This window comes from Salvelinus alpinus, chromosome 15 (assembly GCF_045679555.1).
Source record: "Salvelinus alpinus chromosome 15, SLU_Salpinus.1, whole genome shotgun sequence".
NCBI classification, from domain to species: Eukaryota; Metazoa; Chordata; class Actinopteri; order Salmoniformes; family Salmonidae; genus Salvelinus; species Salvelinus alpinus.
This window is the reverse complement of record NC_092100.1, coordinates 34748153-34769896: the sequence shown is the minus strand read 5'-3', so window position 1 is coordinate 34769896 and position 21744 is coordinate 34748153. Positions and strand designations below refer to the sequence as shown.

Here is a 21744-nt window from a genome sequence, read left to right as displayed (position 1 = left end):
CCTGTTTCTGAATCCCTGCTTTGGCGTTACAGAATACTGCCTCAACAAACAGAAGCAGCAGTTAATCAGGACATCTCCAAGATGGTCAGTGAACAGGGACACGAGTTGGTGTGCCAAGATGACAATCTTACCTTGGACACACTCATCACGATGGCCATCTGTCTGGATAACCTTCTTCGGGAACATCGTCACCCCCATCGCCTCTCTTCCTCCTTCGTTGTCTGTTCTGAGTGAGAGCCTGAACCCATGGAGGTAGGGGCTCCAAGCGGCTGAGCAACGCCGGACAGTTGGGGCTCTGTCCCGATCGTGGCCAGGAGGGGCACCAGCTTCAATGGTGTCCGGTACGTCCCAACCCAGGATACACGAGAGCAGAGGGATTGCCCCATGATCATCCATTTCCTGTGTTAGGCATGAGTAATTCATCACTTTCCGCCAAACTTTTTTAGTATTGATTTCACCAGCAGGCTGTCCCTCATCTATTGTTTCTACAGCTCTAGTGGATTCCGCTGCCATAGGGAATTTTATTGACCAGGCCCTTGCCTCCTCCCTGCACATCACCTTATACCCGCTCTCCTCTCCGTTTCCGGTCCAAGTGTTGCATTTGCGACCATTTGGCTCAGGCACTATTACGCACATCACAACTCCACTCACCCTCACCGTGGGACCCAAGCACCAAGAAAGCCTTCCCTTCCTCATCACCTCAGCACCGGTGCACAAAGTCATCCTTGGCCTCCTGTGGCTCCAACTCCATAATCCTACCATCTCCTGGTCAGGGAGAAAGATTACAGCCTGGGGATCACGATGTCAGAGGACCTGTTTTCCCACACCCTATGGTTCCACGTCGGTGGAGGGGCTCAGTGAGTGTCTGCCAACCCATCAATCGGTCCCCCTGTATTGTTGGCCACGTGTTTTGGGTTGTGGACATCCACCAGGCTCTGGAGAGGGAACCCGCTCCTGCCCTCCAGAGCGCATTTACATCCACATGGGGGTCACAGATTGGTTGCTGACCTGGGCGCACACATCCCTCTCCACTGGACACCCAGTTATCACCCGCACCACTCAATCCCTTTCTGAGAAATACTAGGGGCCCACTTTGGAGAAGAACGTTGCACACTGTAAACAAATTTTCAGTACATACTGAATCAAAATTTTCACGGCAGGCTACAGCAGGAAAACTCCTTCCTGTGCCTCAGCATCCCTGGTCTCATCTGTCCATTGATTTCGTCACTGATCTCCCCTCTGATGGTTTCACCACCATTTTGGTGGCTGTGGACAGATTCTCAAAATCATGCAGTTTCATTCCCCTCTCTGGTCTCCCTACCACTCCAAGTCACTGAGGCACTGTTCCAGCAGGTCTTCCGTCAATACGGCCTTCCAGAGGATATCGTCTCCGATCGTGGTCCCCAATTCACATCACGTCTATGGAGGGCTTTCATGGAGAAGCTGGTGGTCAAGGTTAGTCTCACTTCCAGGTACTGGCCTCAATCTAACAGGCAGGTGGAGAGGATGACCCAGGAGCTGGGGAGGTTCCTGAGGAGTCACTGCCAGGTCCGGCAGGGCCGATTCCTTCCTTGGGCTGAATACATCCAGAATTCATTGCGACACTCCTCCACCGGGCTGACTCCCATCCAGTGTGTTCTGGGTTATCAGCTGGCCCTGACTCCACGCCAGACCGATGCTCCTGCAGTGGATGAGTGGTTCAGGTGCGCAGAGGTATGGAATGATGCCCACCTGAGACTCCAGCGCACCGTTAGAAAGAGCAGACGGATAGTTACCGAAGTGGGGCTCCTGTGTTCCATCCTGTTGACCGCGTCACTCTCCACCAGGAACCGTTCAAGGTCCTCCGGAGGGTGAACGAACTAACTACCGGATCTTTTCATGTTTCTCCCCTCAGGCCGGTGGTTCCTGGTCCCCTGGCTTATGCCGTCCCCCACGACACCCCCACGACACCCCTCCCCCCTTGGACATCGAGGGGAGCCCCACCTATGCTGTCAGATCACTCCTAGACTCCTGACGTCTTTGGGGTCTGCTCCAGTACCTAGCAGACTGAAAGGGGTACAGTCCAGAGGAGCGCTGCTGGGTTCCGGTGGACGTTCTACATCCCAACATTATCTGAGAATTCCACCTTCGCCGATCGGCCTGCTCCTCGCCCTCAGGAGCCGTCCTCCTGGCCGGCGTTGTCCTGCAAGTTGGAGCTGCCTGTCGGGGGGGTACTGTCACGTCTACTCCGGCGCTCGACGTCGCCAGTCTACTAACCACCGTTCCTGGCAACCCATCATTACGCACACCTGCACGCCATCATGAGGCACACCTGGACTCCATCACTACCCTGATTACTCCCCCTTTATTTAGCACTCCCTACTATCACTCTTCAGGCAGTATTGGTTATGTTTCCTTGTCAGACGTTTCTCTTTTGTATGGTATTATTAAACTCACTAACTGCACCTGACTCTCTGTAAATGTTACAAGTGGAAGCAAAATAGACCCATAACATCAAAGATACACCACCATATTTTACCCAACCCAGTACCACAGATTATTGTGAAATGGACACAAATTAGGTTACTTAAAACATAAACAATAGGAGGGAGGTAGGTCAGGTGTACACTGCGAATGTCTAGAAACCCAAAAACTGTGTTAGACTCTCATCATAAGATCCCCCCCAATGTGTTCCCCAGTCTAATAAAACAGTGTCATTATCGTCGCAAGGGTAGGGTGCTGGAGTACTGAAAACAGGGGTGGCAATAATTTTGACCCCAGTCTTTTAAAAATGTTTTTTTAACAAAATCTCTCAATTGAATTACTACAAATCTTTCCCCCTTTTTTTTCATTCAATAAAGCTCAGTATTTGTATTTTATACAGTCTGTTTTTGTTCATCTTTATCAAGGGTGTCAATAATTATGGACCTGACTGTATCAGGCAGGTCACCCGTGACACAAGTCTGTATTTGACGTCCACCCATGTCTGAGGATGTCAGATAGGCGTAAGCGTTTGCCTCCGGTTACAAAGGTTGCATGTTCGAATCCAGCAATAGAAAGTTCTTTTTTAAATTGTTTTAAGCCTATCCCAAACCTTAACCCTTACCTTAACCATTCAGAGTTAATGCCTAACCTTAAGAATTCTGAGATAATGTCTAAACTTAATCTTGGAACGATACAGAGAAGTAACCAAACACTTCGAATTTGACGTTCGAGAAACATGGATGAGCATCTAATTCTGACGTGAGACTGAGAGCTTGTTGCACTGTATATGATAACAATGTATTTTATAATCAGACAGGTCAAGCGCCGTTTCTAATATTGACCACTAGATGTCAGACATGCTCTAGTCTAGACAGAGCTCTGGAAGCGACATCATACCAACAGGACTGACTTCATCCCAACTGCAGGACAGCACATTTTAAACTATGACATAAGAACAAAAAAAGAATCCCATATTGCTCCTAATTCCGTGAACCACGATCATTTTATGAGCAATCTTGCCTGAGAACTGAAGACTGGGTAGCTCCCCAAAGTAATGCTTAGGCTTTAGCTCAGTGGGTAACAGTCTTGTGATGCATAGACAATCGAGTTTGGAACCATGTGTGTGTGGATGTGTGTGTACCTGTTTAACTATTTTTGTGGGGACCCCACAAGAATATTAAACAAACAAAAAGTTGACCAACTGGGGACATTTTGTTAGTCCCCACAAGGTCAAATTCTTTTTCTAGGGGGTTTAGGGTTAAGGTTAGAATTAGGGTTAGTGTTAGGAGCTAGGGTTACTTTTAGGGTTAGGAGCTAGCTTTAGGTGTAGGGTTAGGGTTAAGGTTTTTGGGTTAAGATTAGGGTTAAGGTTAGGGTTAAGGTTAGGGTTAGGAGCTAGGGTTAGTTTTAGGGTTAGGAGCTAGGGTTAGGTGTAGGGTTTGGGTTAAGGTTAGGGTAAGAGTATGGGTTAGGTTTAGGGGGAAATAGGATTTTGACTGGGTCTGAATTGTGTGTCCTCACAAGGTTAGCTGTACAAGACCGCACGTGTGTGTGTGTCTAAGCCTGCTAGGTAGTGAGTGTAAACTAAATCTCTGTTTACATCCTCAGACAAAGCAGCTCATGCATGTTTTATCACCGGCACAGTGTTCAATTTGTCCATGAGTAACACTGCCCTGTCACGAAGCTGCTTAACCCAGGGAGGGAGAGAGAGAGAGAGAGAGAGAGAGAGATGTTTACAGAGAGATGTCGAGAGAGAAGGTGAGAAACAGAGTGCAAAGGCATATTTATGGATCTGCCTATTTCAGCCAAAGTACAGTTTGTTAGCAGTCACCATAGACTTCAAGTCATTACGCTAGTTAGCAAATGCGCTGACGCTAGTTTGCAACTTCCTTCAAACTGCATGCAGAGACTGGTATCCACGAGTTCATCTGACTCTGGAGAAGTAGATAAAGGGCTTCATTGTCACAATCCTGAAGTATCCATTTAACCCTACTACTCATGTTATTTAATGTACGATGTCCTGCTTATTCTGTGTTGACTGTTGACTTCTCTGTGAAATATCTTGTGCATCCAGTCTACGTCTTGCTGTATAAGAATTTAAATGTTTTTGCAATTTATGAAGCTTGCTGCCTCACCCCTCAAAATTATAAAGAGTAATAAAATATGTATGTCTGACGATAGCGTGGGCTGGATGAGCGACTGATAAACGGATGCTTTATTCGCCTGTATAAATATTAAAGTAGCAGTCAGTCACCCTAGAGCAGTTGACCCTGTATTCTCCTTTCTCTCTTGTTCTGTGGGGAGATATGCCAAGCTCTCTCTCTCCCTCTTTCTCCCTCTCTCTCTCTCACCTGAGGCCTATCAGTTTCAGTGCTGTAACCTGAGCTATCACGAACCTCAATACCCAACCCAACCACAACACGCAAGTGACCCTGTATACCCTAGCGCCTGGTCTAGGATCAGATGTGTTCATTAGCACAGACTGGTGAGGATTGAAATAAGGTTTAAAGCTAACTGATTCTGAATCAGTGGGTAACCAGTGGCAAGCAGCACCTGAGCAGCGTGGCCCTGCCCCAGCATCCCACTAACTGACTGGTGGACTGGGTGGTACCTGCATAGGTAATCAGACACCCAGCACACACATGATGCCTCTGAAACACACACACACACACACACACACACACACACACACACACACACACACACACACACACACACACACACACACACACACACACACACACACACACACACACACACACACACACACACACACACAGCAGGTAGGCAGGAAGAGGGGTTCACTGTGTTGAAGAGAGAATTGTTCCAGCTTTTGTACTGCCAGAGAGAGAGCGAGAGACGGAGGAGAGAAGAAGAGAGGAGCTAGTCACAACCAGGCAGAGGAGTCGCAACCAGGAACCCCAGACAGACCCAGACAGAGATAAAGCATTGGCTTACTAAGTATTTCGATCATATACTGAACCATGGGTGGAAGAAAAAGGTGTGTTGTAGCTGGAGGACTCAAAAACACACAGGGTAAGATAGTGTGACTGACCGGTGGATATTCTGTGCACTCATCCAGACAGTGAAAAATGGCCTTAGAATTCCTCTTCTTCTGGTGCTGAGGATATTAACCTGGGGGAAAGGAGAGAACAGGTGTCTCTTGCAGGCTCTTGAGGGTGACAACGCTGTGGCTTGACTGACTCCTGACAGACCTGTTGTGGGGAAACACCCGGAAAGTGTTGTTGTCATTGGGGGCTTTGTTTGGTTGTTTTCCGTGTGACTCTACATTCTACCAGCATGCACGGTCTCCCCTGTTCTGCGCTGCTCCACTGTTTCGGCAGTCCCGCAGACGTTACAGCCAACCCTACACAGTCCCTGGACCCGGACCCCTCCCAATCCGGCAGAACTGATCTAGAACCCCCCGTGGTGGTGGGCCCGGTTCTCTGCCAACCGGTTCCCAAACCAGACCCCCCTCTAGAACACCAGCCACACCACAGAATTGTCAGCTTTATATCTACACACACCAGAACAAGAACTCTGAATGGCACCTACTCCAACTCCAATGGTCAACCGCCAGGGAGGGAGAGCCACAGCTTAAAGACACCGCTGGCCTGCCATTGCCTGTCAGACAGCGCTGAGGGGGATCGTGAGCTGGTGATTGGTTTAGAGCTTGGGGTGAAGTACCCTATCATCCCCAGACCCTCCATCATTATCAGACAACCCAAGGTATGTTGTATAGGTGTGCAAGATATTACTCTCCCACTATGCTGGTCTGATAAAATAATGTTATACTATGCAGCAGTTGACGTCATCAGATTTAGGCCATTCTTCACCAAGCTACCACAAGGGGGAATCTAGAGCCCAAACATGATTTTCAGTAGCCTACCTTTTTATACCAGTTGAGACCATCTTCTCTCCATCAAAATGTAAAAACGTGTGTGCACACGCAGACGCACACACACACACATATACACACACACACGCATGGATATCCCCTTGTGTGGATTGTGTGTCAGTTGGACTCTCAGATCCTGTTCAACATGACCTGCGTGCCCTGACACGTCTGTGGTGGCACACACACATTAGTGTCTCAGTATAGTAGCATGTGTGTTTTGTCAGTCTTGAGTTTCCCATTAAGTAGGCTGCGGTGGATTGTGTGATGATGTTGACTGTTGCCAGCACAATCATTTGCACACCTTACAGACAACCAATGTGATTATTCTCCTTCATTCATCCCCAGATTCATGGACCAAACCATTCGTGCATAAATATGACCTGACTATTTATTTGTCTATGGTCCTGATAGGCCTACTGTCAGGCTACATCTCCTAAAGACCTACATAGACAATCCGTTTATGTTTGAGCGTTTATCAGCATTTGTTTGGCTAAACAGTTTATTCCACTGCCCTAATAAGAAACACAGGCACATCACAGTTACTTACAGTGCATTTGGAAAGTATTAAGAACCCTTGACTTTTTCCACATTTTGTTACGTTACTGCCTTATTCTATTCCTTTTCAATATACACACAATAACTCATAATGACAAAGCATTAACAGGTTTTTAGAATTTTTTTGCATATTTATTACAAATAAAAAACAGAAATACCTTATTTACGTAAGTATTCAGACCCTTTGCTTTGATACTTGAAATTGAGCTCTTCTTGAGATGTTTCTACAACTTCATTGGAATCCACTTGTGGTAAATTAAATTGATTGGACATGATTTGGAAAGGCACACCTGTCTATATAAAGTCCCACAGTTGACAGTGCACGTCAGACCAAAAACCAAGCCATGAGGTCGAAGGAATTGTCCGTAGAGCTCCGAGACAGGATTGTGTCGAGGAACAGATCTGGGGAAAGGTACCAAAACATTTCTGCAGCATTGATGGTCCCAAAGAACACAGTGGCCTCCATCATTCTTAAACGGAAGAAGTTTGGAACCACCAAGACTCTTCCTAGAGCTGGCCGCCCTGCCAAACTGAGCAATCGGGGGAGAAGGGCCTTGGTCAGGGAGGTGACCAAGTACCCGATGGTTGCTCTGAGAGAGCTCCAGAGTTCCTCTGTGGAGATAGGAGAACCTTCCAGAAGGACAACCATCTCTGCAGCACTCCACCAATCAGGCCTTGATGGTAGAGTGGCCAGATATAAGCCACTTCTCAGTAAAAGGCACATGAGAGCCCGCTTGGAGTTTGCCAAAAGGCACCTATATATTCTCAGACCATGAAATACATTGAAATATGCCTGAATGCCAAGAGTCACATCTGCAGGAAACCTGGCACTATCCCTACAGTGAAGCATGGTGGTGGTAGCATCATGCTGTGGGGATGTTTTTCAGTGGCAGGAATTGGGAGACTAGTCAGGATCGAAGGAAAGATGAACGGAGCAAAGTACAGAGAGATCCTTGATGAAAACTTGCTCCAGAGTGCTCAGGACCTCAGACTGGGGCAAAAGTTCACCTTCCAACAGAACAACGGCCCTAAACACACAGCAGCCAAGACAACGCAGAAGTGGCTTCAGAACAACTCTCTGAAGAGAGTGGCCCAGCCAGAGCCCGGACTTAAACCTGATCGAACATCTCTGGATAGACCTGAAAATAGCTGTTCAGCGATGCTCCCAATCCAACTTCACAGAGCTTGAGAGGATCTGCATAGAAGAATGGGAGAAACTCCCCAAATACAGGTGTGCCAAGCTTGTAGCATCATACCCAAGAAGACTCTTGGCTGTAATCGCTGCCAAAGGTGCTTCAACAAAGTACTGAGTAAAAGGTCGGAATACTTATGTAAATTTCATATTTCATTTTTTTATACATTTGCAAACAAGAAGACACGCCCCCATCAGAGAGAGAGACACCGCTTAATGTGAGCTCTCACATTTTTCAACATGTTTTTTACAAAGGGATAGATTTGAAGTTAGATAAACTTGGATTTTTCGACAGGTAATATGCAGGATGCTACCCTCCAGAGCATGGCCTTCACTTCAGACCAAAACTCCAAACCTACAACCTAATTTTGACCAAAATTAACCGGAGAGATTACTGCTTCCAAGGTTTTCTTTTTCCAAGCTATATGGAGGGTGCTCTAGCCAACAAACAGCAGAGACCTGAGGACACCATTCCAACCTGGAACTGAGCCAGATAGAAATTCAATTAGCACAAAGGTGTGAAGTAAAAGGCCTTTGGGCCCAAAAAGTGATTTCTGCTCTCGTAAAAGCCTGGGTTTTCTGCACTTTAACACTAGAAGCTTATTACCTAAAATGGATCAATTGAAAGTGTGGGTTCACAGCTCCAATCCAGATGTGTCATTACTGAGACGTGGTTAAGAATGAGCGTTTTTAATACTGATGTTAACCTTTCTGGTTATAACCTTTTTCGGCAAGACAGATCTTCCAAAGGTGGGGGAGTGGCAATCTTTACCAAGGATCACCTTCAGTGCTCGGTTGTATCCACCAAGTCTGTCCCCAAACTTTATGATTTCCTGGTTTTAAGCATTAAACTTTCAAATAGCTCTTTCTTGACTGTTGCTGGGTGCTATCGTCCTCCATCAGCACCGGCCTGTACCCTACCTGCCATAAGCTCTCTCCTGGCCCCTTACACTAAGTCTGAATTTGTCTTGCTAGGTGACCTAAACTGGGACATGCTTAAACCACCTGACCAAGTCCTAAAGCAATTGGACTCCCTAAATCATTCTCAGATTATCACCAATCCCACAAGGTATGACTCCAAACACCCAGAAAAGGCTACTCTCCTCGATGTTATCCTCACAAATAAATCTGATAAGTATCAGTCTGGTGTTTTCTGTAATGACCTTAGTGATTACTGTTTTACAGCCTGTGTTCGTAATGGCTGCTCAGTGAAATGACCTTCCCTGATTTGTCATAGACGCTTGCTAAAAAACTTTAATGAGCAAGGCCTCCTTCATCAACTGGCCTCTGTAAAATGGTATAGAATCAGCTTGATCCCCTCTGTCGAAGACACTTGGACTTTCTTTTTTGATATTTTCAGTGGTATTGTTAACAAACAAGCACCCATAAAGAAAATGAGAATTAAAAACAGTTTCAGCCCCTGGTTCGACCGTGATCTTGCAGAGTTACTCCACCTCAAGAATTGCATTTGGCAAAGGTTTGGCACACGCATACTCAAGCTGACTGGCTCTTGTTCAGGCATGTGAGAAATAAGTGCACTCAGGCTATCCCAAAGTCCAAAGTTAGTTACTTTAAGCAGCAGTTCTCTCTCTGTGGGTCTAACCCCAAGAGGTTCTGGAAAACGGTTAAAGACCTGGAGAATAAACCCTCTTCCTCACAGCTGCCCATGTCCCTTAATGTTGATGATGTGGTTGTTATTGACAAGAAGCACATGGCTGAGCTCTTTAATCACCACTTCATTAAGTCAGGATTCCTATTTGACTCAGCCATGCCTCCTTGCCCGTCCAAGATTTCCTCATCTTCCACCCCTTCTAACGTGACTATCCCCGATGCATCTCCCTCTTTTCCCCTGCCCCTCTACAAAGTTTCTCCCTGCAGGCAGTCACTGAATCCGAGGTGCTTAAGGAGCCCCTTAAACTTGACCCCAAAATACCATCTGGGTCAGATGGTTTAGACCCTTTCTTCTGTAAGGTTGCTGCCCATATCATCGCCAAGCCTATCTTCAACCTTTTTGACCTGTCTCTCCTTTCCGGGGAGGTTCCCATTGCTTGGAAGGCAGCCACAGTTAGTCCTTTATTTAAAGGGGGAGATCAAGCGAATCCTAGCTGTTATAGGCCTATTTCTATTTTGCCCTGTTTATCAAAAGTGTTGGAAAAACTTGGCAATAATCAACTGACTGGCTTTCTTGATGTCTATAGAATTCTCTCGGGTATGCAATCTGGTTTCCGCTCAGGTTATGGATGTGTCACTGCAACCTTAAAGGTCCTCCATGATGTCACCATTGCCCTTGATTCTAAGCAATATTGTGCTGCTATTCTTATTGACTTGGCCAAAGCTTTTGATACGGTAGACCATTCCATTCTTGTGGGTCAGCTAAGGAGTATTGGTCTTTCTGAGGGGTCTTTGGGCTGGTTTGCTAACTACCTCTCTCAAAGAGTGCAGTGTATAAAGTCAGAAAATCTGCTGTCTCAGCCACTGCCCGTCACCAAGGGAGTACCCCAAGGCTCAATCCTAGGCCCCACGCTCTTCTCAATTTACATCAACAACATAGCTCAGGCAGTAGGAAGCTCTCTCATCCATGTATATGCAGATGATACAGTCTTATACAAAGCTGACCCTTCCCCAGATTTTGTGTTAAATGCTCTACAACAATGCTTTCTTTGTCTCCAAAAAGCTGTCTCTACTCTAAACCTTTTTCTGAACACCTCCAAAACAAAGGTCATGTGGTTTGGTACGAAGAATGCCCCTCTTCCCACAGGTGTTATTACTACCTCTGAGGGTTCAGAGCTTGAGGTAGTCACCTCATACAAGTAGTTGGGAGTATGGCTAGACGGTGCACTCTCCGTCTCTTTACACATATCAAAGCTGCAGGCTAAAGTTAAATCTAGACTTGGTTTCCTCTATCGTAATCGCTCCTCTTTCACCCCAGCTGCCAAACTAACCCTGATTCAGATGACCATCCTACCCATGCTAGATTACGGAGACATAATTTATAGATCGGCAGGTAAGGGTGCTCGTGAGCGGCTAGATGTTCTTTACCATTCGGCCATCAGAATTGCCACCAATGCTCCTTATAGGACACATCACTGCACTCTATACTCCGTTGTAAACTGGTCATCTCTGTAAACCCGTCGCAAGACCCACTGTTTGATGCTTATTTATAAAAACCTCTTAGGCCTCACTCCCCCCTATCTGAGATATCTACTGCAGCCCTCATCCTTCACATACAACACCCGTTCTGCCAGTCACGTTCTGTTAAAGGTCCACAAAGCACACACATCCCTGGGTCGCTCCTCTTTTCAGTTCGCTGCTGCTAGCGACTGGAACGAGCTGCAACAAACACTCAAACTGGACAGTTTTATATCAGTCTCTTCATTCAAAGATTCAATCATGGACACTCTTACTGACAGTTGTGGCTGTGTGATGTATTGTTGCCTCTATCTTCTTGACCTTTGTGCTGTTGACTGTGCCCAATAATGTTTGTATCATGTTTTGTGCTGCTACCATGTTGTGTTGCTACCATGTTGTTGTTATGTTGGGTTGCTACCATTCTGTGTTGTCATGTGTTGCTGCCTTGCTATGTTGTTGTCTTAGATCTCTCTTTCTGTAGTGTCATGTTGTCTCTCTTGTTGGGATGTGTGTTTTATCCTATATTTATCTTGTATTTATTAATGTTTTTTAATCCCAGGCTCCCGTCCCCGCAGGATGCCTTTTGCCTTTTTGGTAGGCCGTCATTGTAAATAAGAATTAATTCTTAACTGACTTGCCTAGTTAAATAAAACATTTCTAAAACCTGATTTTGCTTTGTCATTATGGGTAAAAAAAAACGATTTAATCAATTTTAGAATATGGCTGTAACGTAACGAAATGTGAAAAAAGTCAAGGGGTCTGAATACTTTCCAAATGCACTGTACATACATTTATTTGGAAATAAATTTGCAAATTACAAGTGTTTTGCCAATGTTTAGAACTAAAATGTCACTGTTCATATGGACTCCTGAACCTGTAAATGAACCACTTTGCACTTGAAGACTGATACAAGTCTGCCTTACTATCACCTCCCCGGGGATGACACAAATGACAAAATACCATAAAGAGCAATGCATCAAAATAAGTATTTTGAAATGTATTTAATTAAAATACACATGTTTTATTTTAAAATGTAGAAATACATTTGCAGGAACATGGTCCGAACTGCAACAGTATGGTTAGTAACGGTTACAGAAACGTTTTACTTGCCATGACTGTGATATGTTGTTTTTTATCTACCTTAGTTGAATGCACTGACTGTAAGTCACTCCAGATATGAGTGTCTGCTAAGTTACCAAAATGTAAATGTATAAGTGAAAATGAACAAACCAAATGAACTGCAAAGCACACTGGGTATTATTATTGGCCTTGTTTTGGGAAGGAGCTCATTAGAATAATACTCAGCATCCCTTGAAATTGTCCATTTTTACATATACAGTACATGTATATTTAGTTAATTAAGCAGACACTCTTATCACACCATAGTGCCACCAGACTTCTGATACCAATACAGAGTGAAAGGGGGCAACAAAATTGTGAACTGCTATTAAAAATGGTATAGAAAAGGGTTTTGCATTTTGAAAATACAAATTACAGCTCTCGAAAGTATCTCGTTTCAAAATACATTAAAGTGTAGTAATTGCCCAGTGTAATGCAAATTACAAAATACATATTTAAAATACATATAACAGAAATACTGCAAATCTCTGCACCTTCCTTGGCTGTAGGGGTCCTCTATTTCACATGGATCAGGAGGGCAGAAATATCCCTTCTCATCCTCATTCTGTAGTCACAATGATAGTGATCAGTGACAGTACTGGTCAATGGAAGCTACAGGAGGGGGAGGGTGCTCCCTGTGTGATAGTAATGAAGAGAGGTACAGGTAAGGCACAAAACGGCATGTATGTACAATAAGATCAGTGCAGAGGATGAGGCCTTAAACCATTATTTGGTGTAAAATAAAATACATTTAAAAAAACACAATCATAATCATACATAAACACAAAAGATTGGCAGGTCAGCAGTAATAGGAAGACAAACTAGACTACTACACCATGTCCTCAATAAGTACCCTGCAGAAAAAAACAGCATAGACAAGACTTCGCTGTGTTTTGGACTCTGGTCACTAGCAAATGCTGGTCACCCACAAAACCAGTACCAAGTCATATTATGGTGGCATGCAAAGTTGTGTTTTATTCCTATCGGAATACAACCTGAGTGGGAATATCCACCAATTTGAACTTTTTTTTCACCCACAATCTGCATTCAGAATGCCTGCCAGGATTACATTTTTTTTTTTCACTATCTAAACCATATAAACTGGAACAACCATTTCAGTAAAGGGTGATATAAATCCAACAAACAGATTAGATTAGTTTAGAAAAATGTATATTTTTTATTTTTGTGTAGTATAAGATAAATTAATGTATTAATAAATCAATCAAAGTACATGCAAAATCACATATATAAATAAAGAATACAAACAATTATGAAACTGTAACAGAGCACGCTGGTAAATATTATAATGATGGGTGTGGTTATACAGACCAGCTTGACCAGCTAGACCATGCTGGACCAGCATACACTCAAAAAAAGAAGGTTATTGAGGGGTTCTTCGTTAGGGGTGAGGGTGATACAGTGTGTGTAACCATATTTTTCATGGCATGTTATGAAGTGTTCCTTACTGCGGGGATGGTTGTGAAGAGCCTTCCTGTTCTTTCCCTCTCCACCATGTTTGCCTTTTATGTCATGAAATGCTAAACTGATAAAAAGTTCCTTTAATTGTACAGTACACCACAGGCAAACAGCAACAATACTTTTTTTACAGCTGAATGAAGGTGTTATTGATGTAAAAGGACAGTAGTCTGCTGATTACTTAAGACTATACCTCACTTGTGAATTGATCGCACAACCTCTTGGTTGCTAATGACCTGAATTTCCTGCTAAGCTACCAGGTCAGTGGGCAAGACATAGATTGACCACAGATTTAATGGCAAGAATGTTGTTCCGCACTTTGCTAAAAGTTGACCAGAATCAAGTCACTAATGGTCTAATTATCTGACAACACCAACATAATAAAATTGCAGTGCTCAGGTACACAATGTAAAGTGTGCTTAAACGCTTTGGGGATTTGAACATGCAAGCTTTTGGCAAAAGTGCATTAATATTTCAGCTAAACCACCAGGGACAGCTTTATTAGAAAGAACATATATCAACACACTCTCAAAATTAGGGTACGGTTAGGGTACAGAGTTTTATCCTAAAAGGTCAAAGGTACACATAAGGTACCTTCAATTTGGTTCCTTTTAGGGTAAATGTGTGGATTATCTACTATAATGGCACATTTTTCTACACAATATTTTAAATATAAGGTACAATCATCACTGCGCTTTGAAATGTAGGGGCATAGTCTAATGTTCATGTATTTGTGCCAACCGTCAGTGGAAGTGTACCACCGTCAGTGGAAGTGTAAGTGGTTGAGCAACACTTTTAATAATGTCAGCTTTGAGCTATTAAGTGGTTACTGTGCAATTCTCACTAACTTAATGGAAGTTAATTGTGTGGAAGTTGCTGTGAATACGGCATTATTGAATTGGCAACCTGCTGTCAGTAAATTATAGTGAAATTCACTGAAATGTAATAGTCTGTAACTGGTAGTAACTCACTGGCAACATTAATGTTACAGTAAGTTACAGTAAGTTACAGTAACATACTTTCAACTAGCAGCTCGCTGTACATTCAATGAACCTTTCTGATTACAAGAAAGCTTATAACATTAGGAGTCCCACACTTGGGACCCAGCCTCTAGGTTGGAAGATTACTGACTGTCATGCCACACCATCAGGTTAGTGAGTATGACAGAGATCAACCACAGTAAGTTGCTGTGAATTTTACAGAAATGACTTGCAGCAAACTGACACAAGCTTACTGGGAAATGGATAGTAACACCATAACAGTACAGCCCTGATAAGGAACAAATATGGCATCAACTTAATTCTTCCTCAATTTAATGCTAAAACCACTTAAATTGTACAACACTTCCACTAACGGTTGGCACAAATGCACCATATTTTGGACCATGTCCCCAAATATGCTACGGAACCCTTGACAGCACATTGCCCCACCTACAAGGTAAGATTAACAACAACAAGTAATTTTACAACAATAGCTAGGTTTCCATCCAATTGGCGACAGATTTTGATACGAATATTCTAAAATATAAAAACAAATTCACATGTACTGAATAAAAAATACAAGTTAAATGGGTTTGCGTCGCGTTTTCAACTCTACTGATGGTTTTCTCACCAAAAAAATGTGTTATATAGCGAGTTTGCCAACTCTGGTATTGGCACATGCCCTCTAGTCATGTACTTTATTCGCTTACAAAGGTTGAATGGAAACCCGGTTAATAAAACCTTAATTCAACTGTAAAAATACTGTGTTTTTACTCCAACTCAGTAGCCGGTAACATACAGTCAAATTACAGGTAATTATTTAAGCACATCTGAAGTATCCTATAAGTATAATTGTAAAACCTGTCATTGGTTCTACCTGGAACCAGAGGGTTCTTCATGAGAGGGTTCTAAATGGAACTCAAGAGGGTTCTCCTACCTACATGGACAAATCACAGGGTCGTACGTGGCACCCAAAAAGGTACCCCCATAGGGACAAATTACATAATGTCAACTGGTTATAATCTCTTAACAATATTTCTCACACCTACAGATCAATTGGCATAGCAGGAAGTTAAGGTTGCTGGCAACAGTAAGGTTGTGAATTCAAATCCCAAGTGAGGGAATTGAAGTAATCAGGATTTGAAGTTCTCAGAATTTTGCTGGTCAGCAAAACCAATAAAACATTTTGAATTGTTTGTTTCAAGATCTGTGTTTTTGAATGTACATTGATTTATTAATGAATTAATCAATAAATAAATCTTATCTTACACAGACGAACACAACGAAGGCTGGTGTGCCAGCAAAAACACAACGAAGGCTGGTCTGCCAGCATAACCACCTAGATTGCCAATCCCTGTTATTAATTATTTTATTTTTTCATTTGATCTTTATTTAACTACGTAGGCAAGTCAGTTAAGAATAAATTCTTATTTAATTCTGTTGCATACAAACTATGTTGCATACAATAAGCTTCCATTCTCCCTGTCACAAGGGGATTTATGGGTGATTTAAGATGAAATCGTCAACCCTGTTACTGTCAACCCTGTTATGGTCAACCCTCTTATTTTATCTGGCAAATACTATATTATTTGATTTATTTAAAATGTGTTTTTTATTAAGATGAACATGTGACCTTTATGACAGAATGTTAAAATTAGGTGAAATCAAAAGAAACCGAATTGGTGGAACAACCCTACTACTGATATTTTCTGTTTTGCATTTAATCTCTGGCATAGGCTATCTTTGTCCAGGTCCTGTGATGTGTTCAGATGTGTGTAATTCTTCCCCGCTAATCGTTTGTATCTTTGTTAAGCCATCAACTGGAACAGATGTAACTCTGATCTCTTGATCCATACCCTTTATATCTATGTGTCTGTGCGTGTGTGTCGTGTGGGTCTGTGTGTCTGCGTGCGTGAATGTGTGTCGGTGTGTGTGTATGTGTGTGTGTGTGTGTGTGTGTGTGTGTGTGTGTGTGTGTGTGTGTGTGTGTGTGTGTGTGTGTGTGTGTGTGTGTGTCAGGGTTTATCTGTGGCCCACTCTCAGAGCCGGATGTGTTTGTAGGCCACCTGCTTTATCTGTGACAGAGGAAGTGGGAAACTGCTGCCATTAACCAAACAAACTGGATGGTCAGAATAGAGACAGATAAAGATAGAACAAGTAGTGAACGAAAGATCTTCAGATTGATTCAAACATCTTGCTCTGACTAATTACAATTTAATCCATACAATATACAACTTAAAAACACTTCTATGCCATTTTCAAAATGATTTGAAGTATCAGTCACAACACTCCTGTACAATTTCGTTATATAGCTATTTCCTGCATGACTTACAATATATTTACAATAGTATGTGCACACCCTTTCAAATTAGTGCATTCGGCTATTTCAGCCACACCCATTTCTGACAAGTGTATTAAATCGACCACACAGCCATGCAATCTCCATAGACAAACATTGGTAGTAGAATCACCTTAGTGAAGAGCTCAGTGACTTTCAATGTGGCACCGTCATAGAAGGCCACCTTCCAATAAGTCAGTTCATCAAATTTCTGCCCTGCTAGAGCTGCCCCGGTCATCTGCAAGTGCTGTTAAGTGATGTGGAAACGTCTAGGAGCAACAATGGCTCAGCCGCGAAGTGGTAGGCCACACAAGCTCACAGAACGGGACCGCTGCATGCTGATGCGCGTAGCTGTAATAATTGTCTGTCCTCGGTTGGAACACTCATTACCTAGTTCCAAACTGACTCTGGAAGCAACGTCAGCACAAGAACTGTTCGTTGGGAGCTTCATGAAATGGGTTTCCATGGCCGAGCTGCCACACACAAGCCTAAGATCACCGTGCGCAATGTCAAGCATCGTCTGGAGTGGTGTAAAGCTTGCCGCTATTGGACTCTGGAGCAGAGGAAACACATTCACCATCTGGCAGTCCGACGGACGAATCTGGGCAACAGTTTGGCCTAAGCACTTTCCTGTTTGAGCATGACAATGCCCCCGAGGTCCAAACAAAAAATGGTTTGTCGAGATCTGTGTGGAAGAACTTGACTGGCCTTCACAGAGCCCTGACCTCAACTCCAACGAACACCTTTGGAATGAATTGGAACGCTGACTGCAAGCCAGGCCTAATCGCCCAACAGTAATGCTCTTGTGGCTGAATAGAAGCAAGTCCCCGCAGCACTGTTCCAACATCTAGTGGAAAGCCTTCCCAGATGAGTAGAGGCTGTTATAGTAGCAAAGGGAGGACCAACTCCATATAACAGTTTTTAACATTCACTTTGGCACTAATTTCAGAACCTTGTGGTCATTTTTCAAAACCCTAGACACAAAACTCAAAACGGTCATCACTTGTAACACAGGCTGTCCAATGTTCAAAACATTGCATTGTGCATTCATATCATTAAAGAAACCTTGCACTTGCAGAAACATTGGTTCAAATAACTCATTTATCATGAAATACCATGGGACTATTCATTTAGATCACCCACACACAAGATACCGATGGTTTCACTGTGTAGTTGTTTGTACAATCATTAAATATTGTAGTACAAAATATGTGATACATGTTTCATTATGCTACTACACTTAAATACATCACTGTAAAAGGACTAGTAGAGAGAATACTACAGACACGGTGGAATCATTGAACAAAATATGAAATGTATTGATGAAATACAATAAAATCACAACAGGTTTTTTTGAATCAAAGCAGAAATAATTAGCTACAAAAAAGAAAAAACAGTTAAAGGTCAACTGCAGTGTTCCTCACCTGGCTTACTGTAAAAAGCAAAACAAAAGAGTGATTACTGTACTTCTATATTTCCATCAACCCTGTCTTGTGGATTTGGCCACAGGTTCTCATCCACATCACAATGGATATTTTCAATAGCCAAACATCTTGGGAAGAACCTTCGGGCATGGCGAATCCAGGCCTGACACTGGTCTACCGTGATGTCATTTTCACGCCCTGACCTGAGATATCTCTATTTTCTTTATATTTTGGTTAGGTCAGGGTGTGACTAGGGTGGGTACGTTAGTTTTTGTATTGTCTCAGGTTTTTTGTAAGTCTAGGGTTTTTGTAGGTCTAGGTATTTGTATGGTGGCCTGATATGGTTCCCAATCAGAAGCAGCTGTTTATCGTTGTCTCTGATTGGGGATCATATTTAGGTAGCCATTTGCCTTTTGGGGTTCGTGGGTTCTTGTTCTATGTTTAGTTGCCTGTCTGCACTACTCATATTAGCTTCACGGTTCGTTTTGTTATTTTGTTCGTTAGTTCAGAGGTTCGTTCTTTTAATAAAGAAGAATGTACGCTTACCACGCTGCGCCTTGGTCTCCTGTGACAGTCATTGCATGCATCATCCATGGCCTGGAGAAGGGTGGCTTGTTCGTGAGGGCGCCTAACATATACCTTCCACCTCCATGTGGAGAAAAATTCCTCAATCGGGTTAAGGAAAGGAGAGTATGGGGGTAAGCACAGGGTGGTAAATTGTGGATGGGCCTGAAACCATGCTTGCACCATTTGAGCATGGTGTAACCTGACATTATCCCACACAATGACATAGGTCATGCCATCAGCTCTACAGACCTGATTTAGCTCATCAAGGACGGCTACATTCGAACAGCGAATCATGTGGCTGCCTGCAACTCAATATATAGAGTAGAGAGCTTTAGCTGTTGTTCGACAAAACATTAGAACGGGCAGATGCGTAATCTAAGCAACTTTGACCGTGGTATGATTGTTGATGCCACACATGGTGATTCCAGCATCTCAGAAACAGCTGCCTTCCTGGGATTTTTATGCACTACAGTCTCTAGAGTTTACAGAGAATGGTGCGATAAACAAAACACATTCAGAGAGCGGCAGTTCTGTGGGCATAACCACCTGTTAATGAGAGAGGTCAGAAGAGAATGTCCAGACTCATTCAAGCTAACAGAAAGGCCACAAACGCTCAAATAACAACTGTTTAAAACAGTGGTGTGCAGAAGGGCATCTCTTAACGTACAACACCGTGAATAATTCAGGCTGTTGTGGAGGCAAAAGGGGGTCCTACCCAGTACTAGATAGGTGTACCTAATAAAGTGGCCGGTGAGTGTACAGTAATGTAAAATCTGAAAACATGGTCTGGAAAAGTGATACATGGGACCATAGAAACTGTGTCTGATAAAGAATGATGATGAAATATTACATCCATAGATAATGAAGTCCAATTGGTTCATCTTCCACGGTAATTGGTGCCAATGGATCTCGTTATCCTGAAACTTTCATGATCTAAACATGGAATATTGTTCGTCAGTTTCCGTAAAGCTATGCATTAAGAGTAACGCAACAGTAACTTATCATTTTGAGCAGTTGTATCAATTGATAGTTAGATCATTGTAATGAAATGAATAGACAGTCATTTTGAAATGGTAGTACTTTGATGTTAAGTTGTGTCATTTTGAACAGGTGATTTTAGTTCAATGAACAAATGCTCTTAGCATTATGTGTATTGCATCCAAGCAATTGGAAAAAGTGTTAGAGTTTTGAAAAATGTGCATTTTGATCATTGGTTGTTTGTTTTGTGTCTAGAGTTTTGAAAAATGACATAAAGGTTCCGAAATTAGTGCCAAAGTGATTGTAAAAAACTGTAATGCCCATGATGTTCTTGATTGCCTGTGTGTGTGAGAGACCTGGGAGGTGACTGACAGTGTTCTTTTCTGTTTCATCTCGGGGGTTCACATCAGCAATCAGAATTCCAGGAAGCTTCGTCTGACTGGTCGGAATATATGGAGGACGGGATGTTATCAGGTACAGAAATCAACACAAATGTCCTGTTCTCTCTTCCTTTCCTCATCCTCTATCCTCTACTCCTGCTCTCTTGTTGCTCCTTCATTCTCTTCCTCTCCCCCTTTTCTCTCCACATTTCTGGATATATATTTGGGAAGGAAAACCCCTGGCACGTACTGTGATCTCATAATGGAAAAACAAAACTTAAAATGTGTGGAGAGATGTGTCTGTGGAAAATATCGTCATAAAACATTTTCTCACTGCAATAAACCACCAAATTATTGTTTTGCTTCACAAGTTGACTTCGTTCATATTCTACAGCATTCAAACGTCTACTGTATTTAGGTTTTTCTTGTTAATGTTTTCTTGGAACTCTAAGTACATTGAAATACTACGGAGGAACCATGACCTTTTCCCCTCCATGTCTTGTTATTATCAGACTGAAGTAAACTGCAAGAGGAGTACTCATTAAAACGTCTGTATCTGTGGTGATGTGGAAAAAAGGATAGCCTGCTTGAGTTTGTTTGTATATATGTGTGTGTGTGTGTCACTGGCGTACTAGACACCCCACAACCACAGGCTCTGGGAGCCCACAAAACCATGACATAGGGTCTCCAGGTGAAAGCTATGATCGCTTATGGATGTCACTTGTTAAATCCACTTAGTGTAGGTGAAAGGGATGAGACAGGTTGAAGGTGAATGGGCAAGAGAAAAGATTTAAGTGACTTTGAACGTGATATGGTAGTAGGTGCAAGTGTGTTAAGAATTTCAACGCTGCTGGGTTTTTCACGCTCAACAGTTTCCCGTGTGTATCAAGAATGGTCCACCACCCAAAGGACATCCAGCCAGCTTGACACAACTGTGGGAAGCATTGGAGGCAACACGGGCCAGCATCCCTGTGGAACACTTTCAACATATTGTAGAGTCCATGCCATGACGAATTGAGTCTGTTCTGCAGGCAAAAGGGGGCGCAACTCAATATTGTTGTACACTCAGTGGAAACTGTGGTATGCCACTGTTGTGTGTATTCAAGCACCTTGCCAGGATGTCTGAGGGTGGCTCATTACAGTCGGTTACCTAGGCGATAGGTCTCGGGGCAATGTCTGGGTGGGGCCAATGGCAAGCTGATTATTAGTGTGTGTGTGTGTGCCAGGAGTACTCAGGGGACAGAG

General features: G+C 43.2%; 1 protein-coding gene across 1 annotated transcript in view; it reads left to right on the top strand.

The window, feature by feature from the left end:
* LOC139539962 (protein FAM107B-like) overlaps positions 1 to 21744 on the top strand; it is a 71069-nt gene that overhangs the window by 7368 nt on the left and 41957 nt on the right. The window contains exon 2 of the mRNA XM_071343408.1: positions 20530 to 20593. Coding sequence (XP_071199509.1) covers positions 20572 to 20593 — 22 coding nt within the window. The 5' untranslated portion in view covers positions 20530 to 20571. The remainder of the gene's footprint in view (positions 1 to 20529; positions 20594 to 21744) is intronic.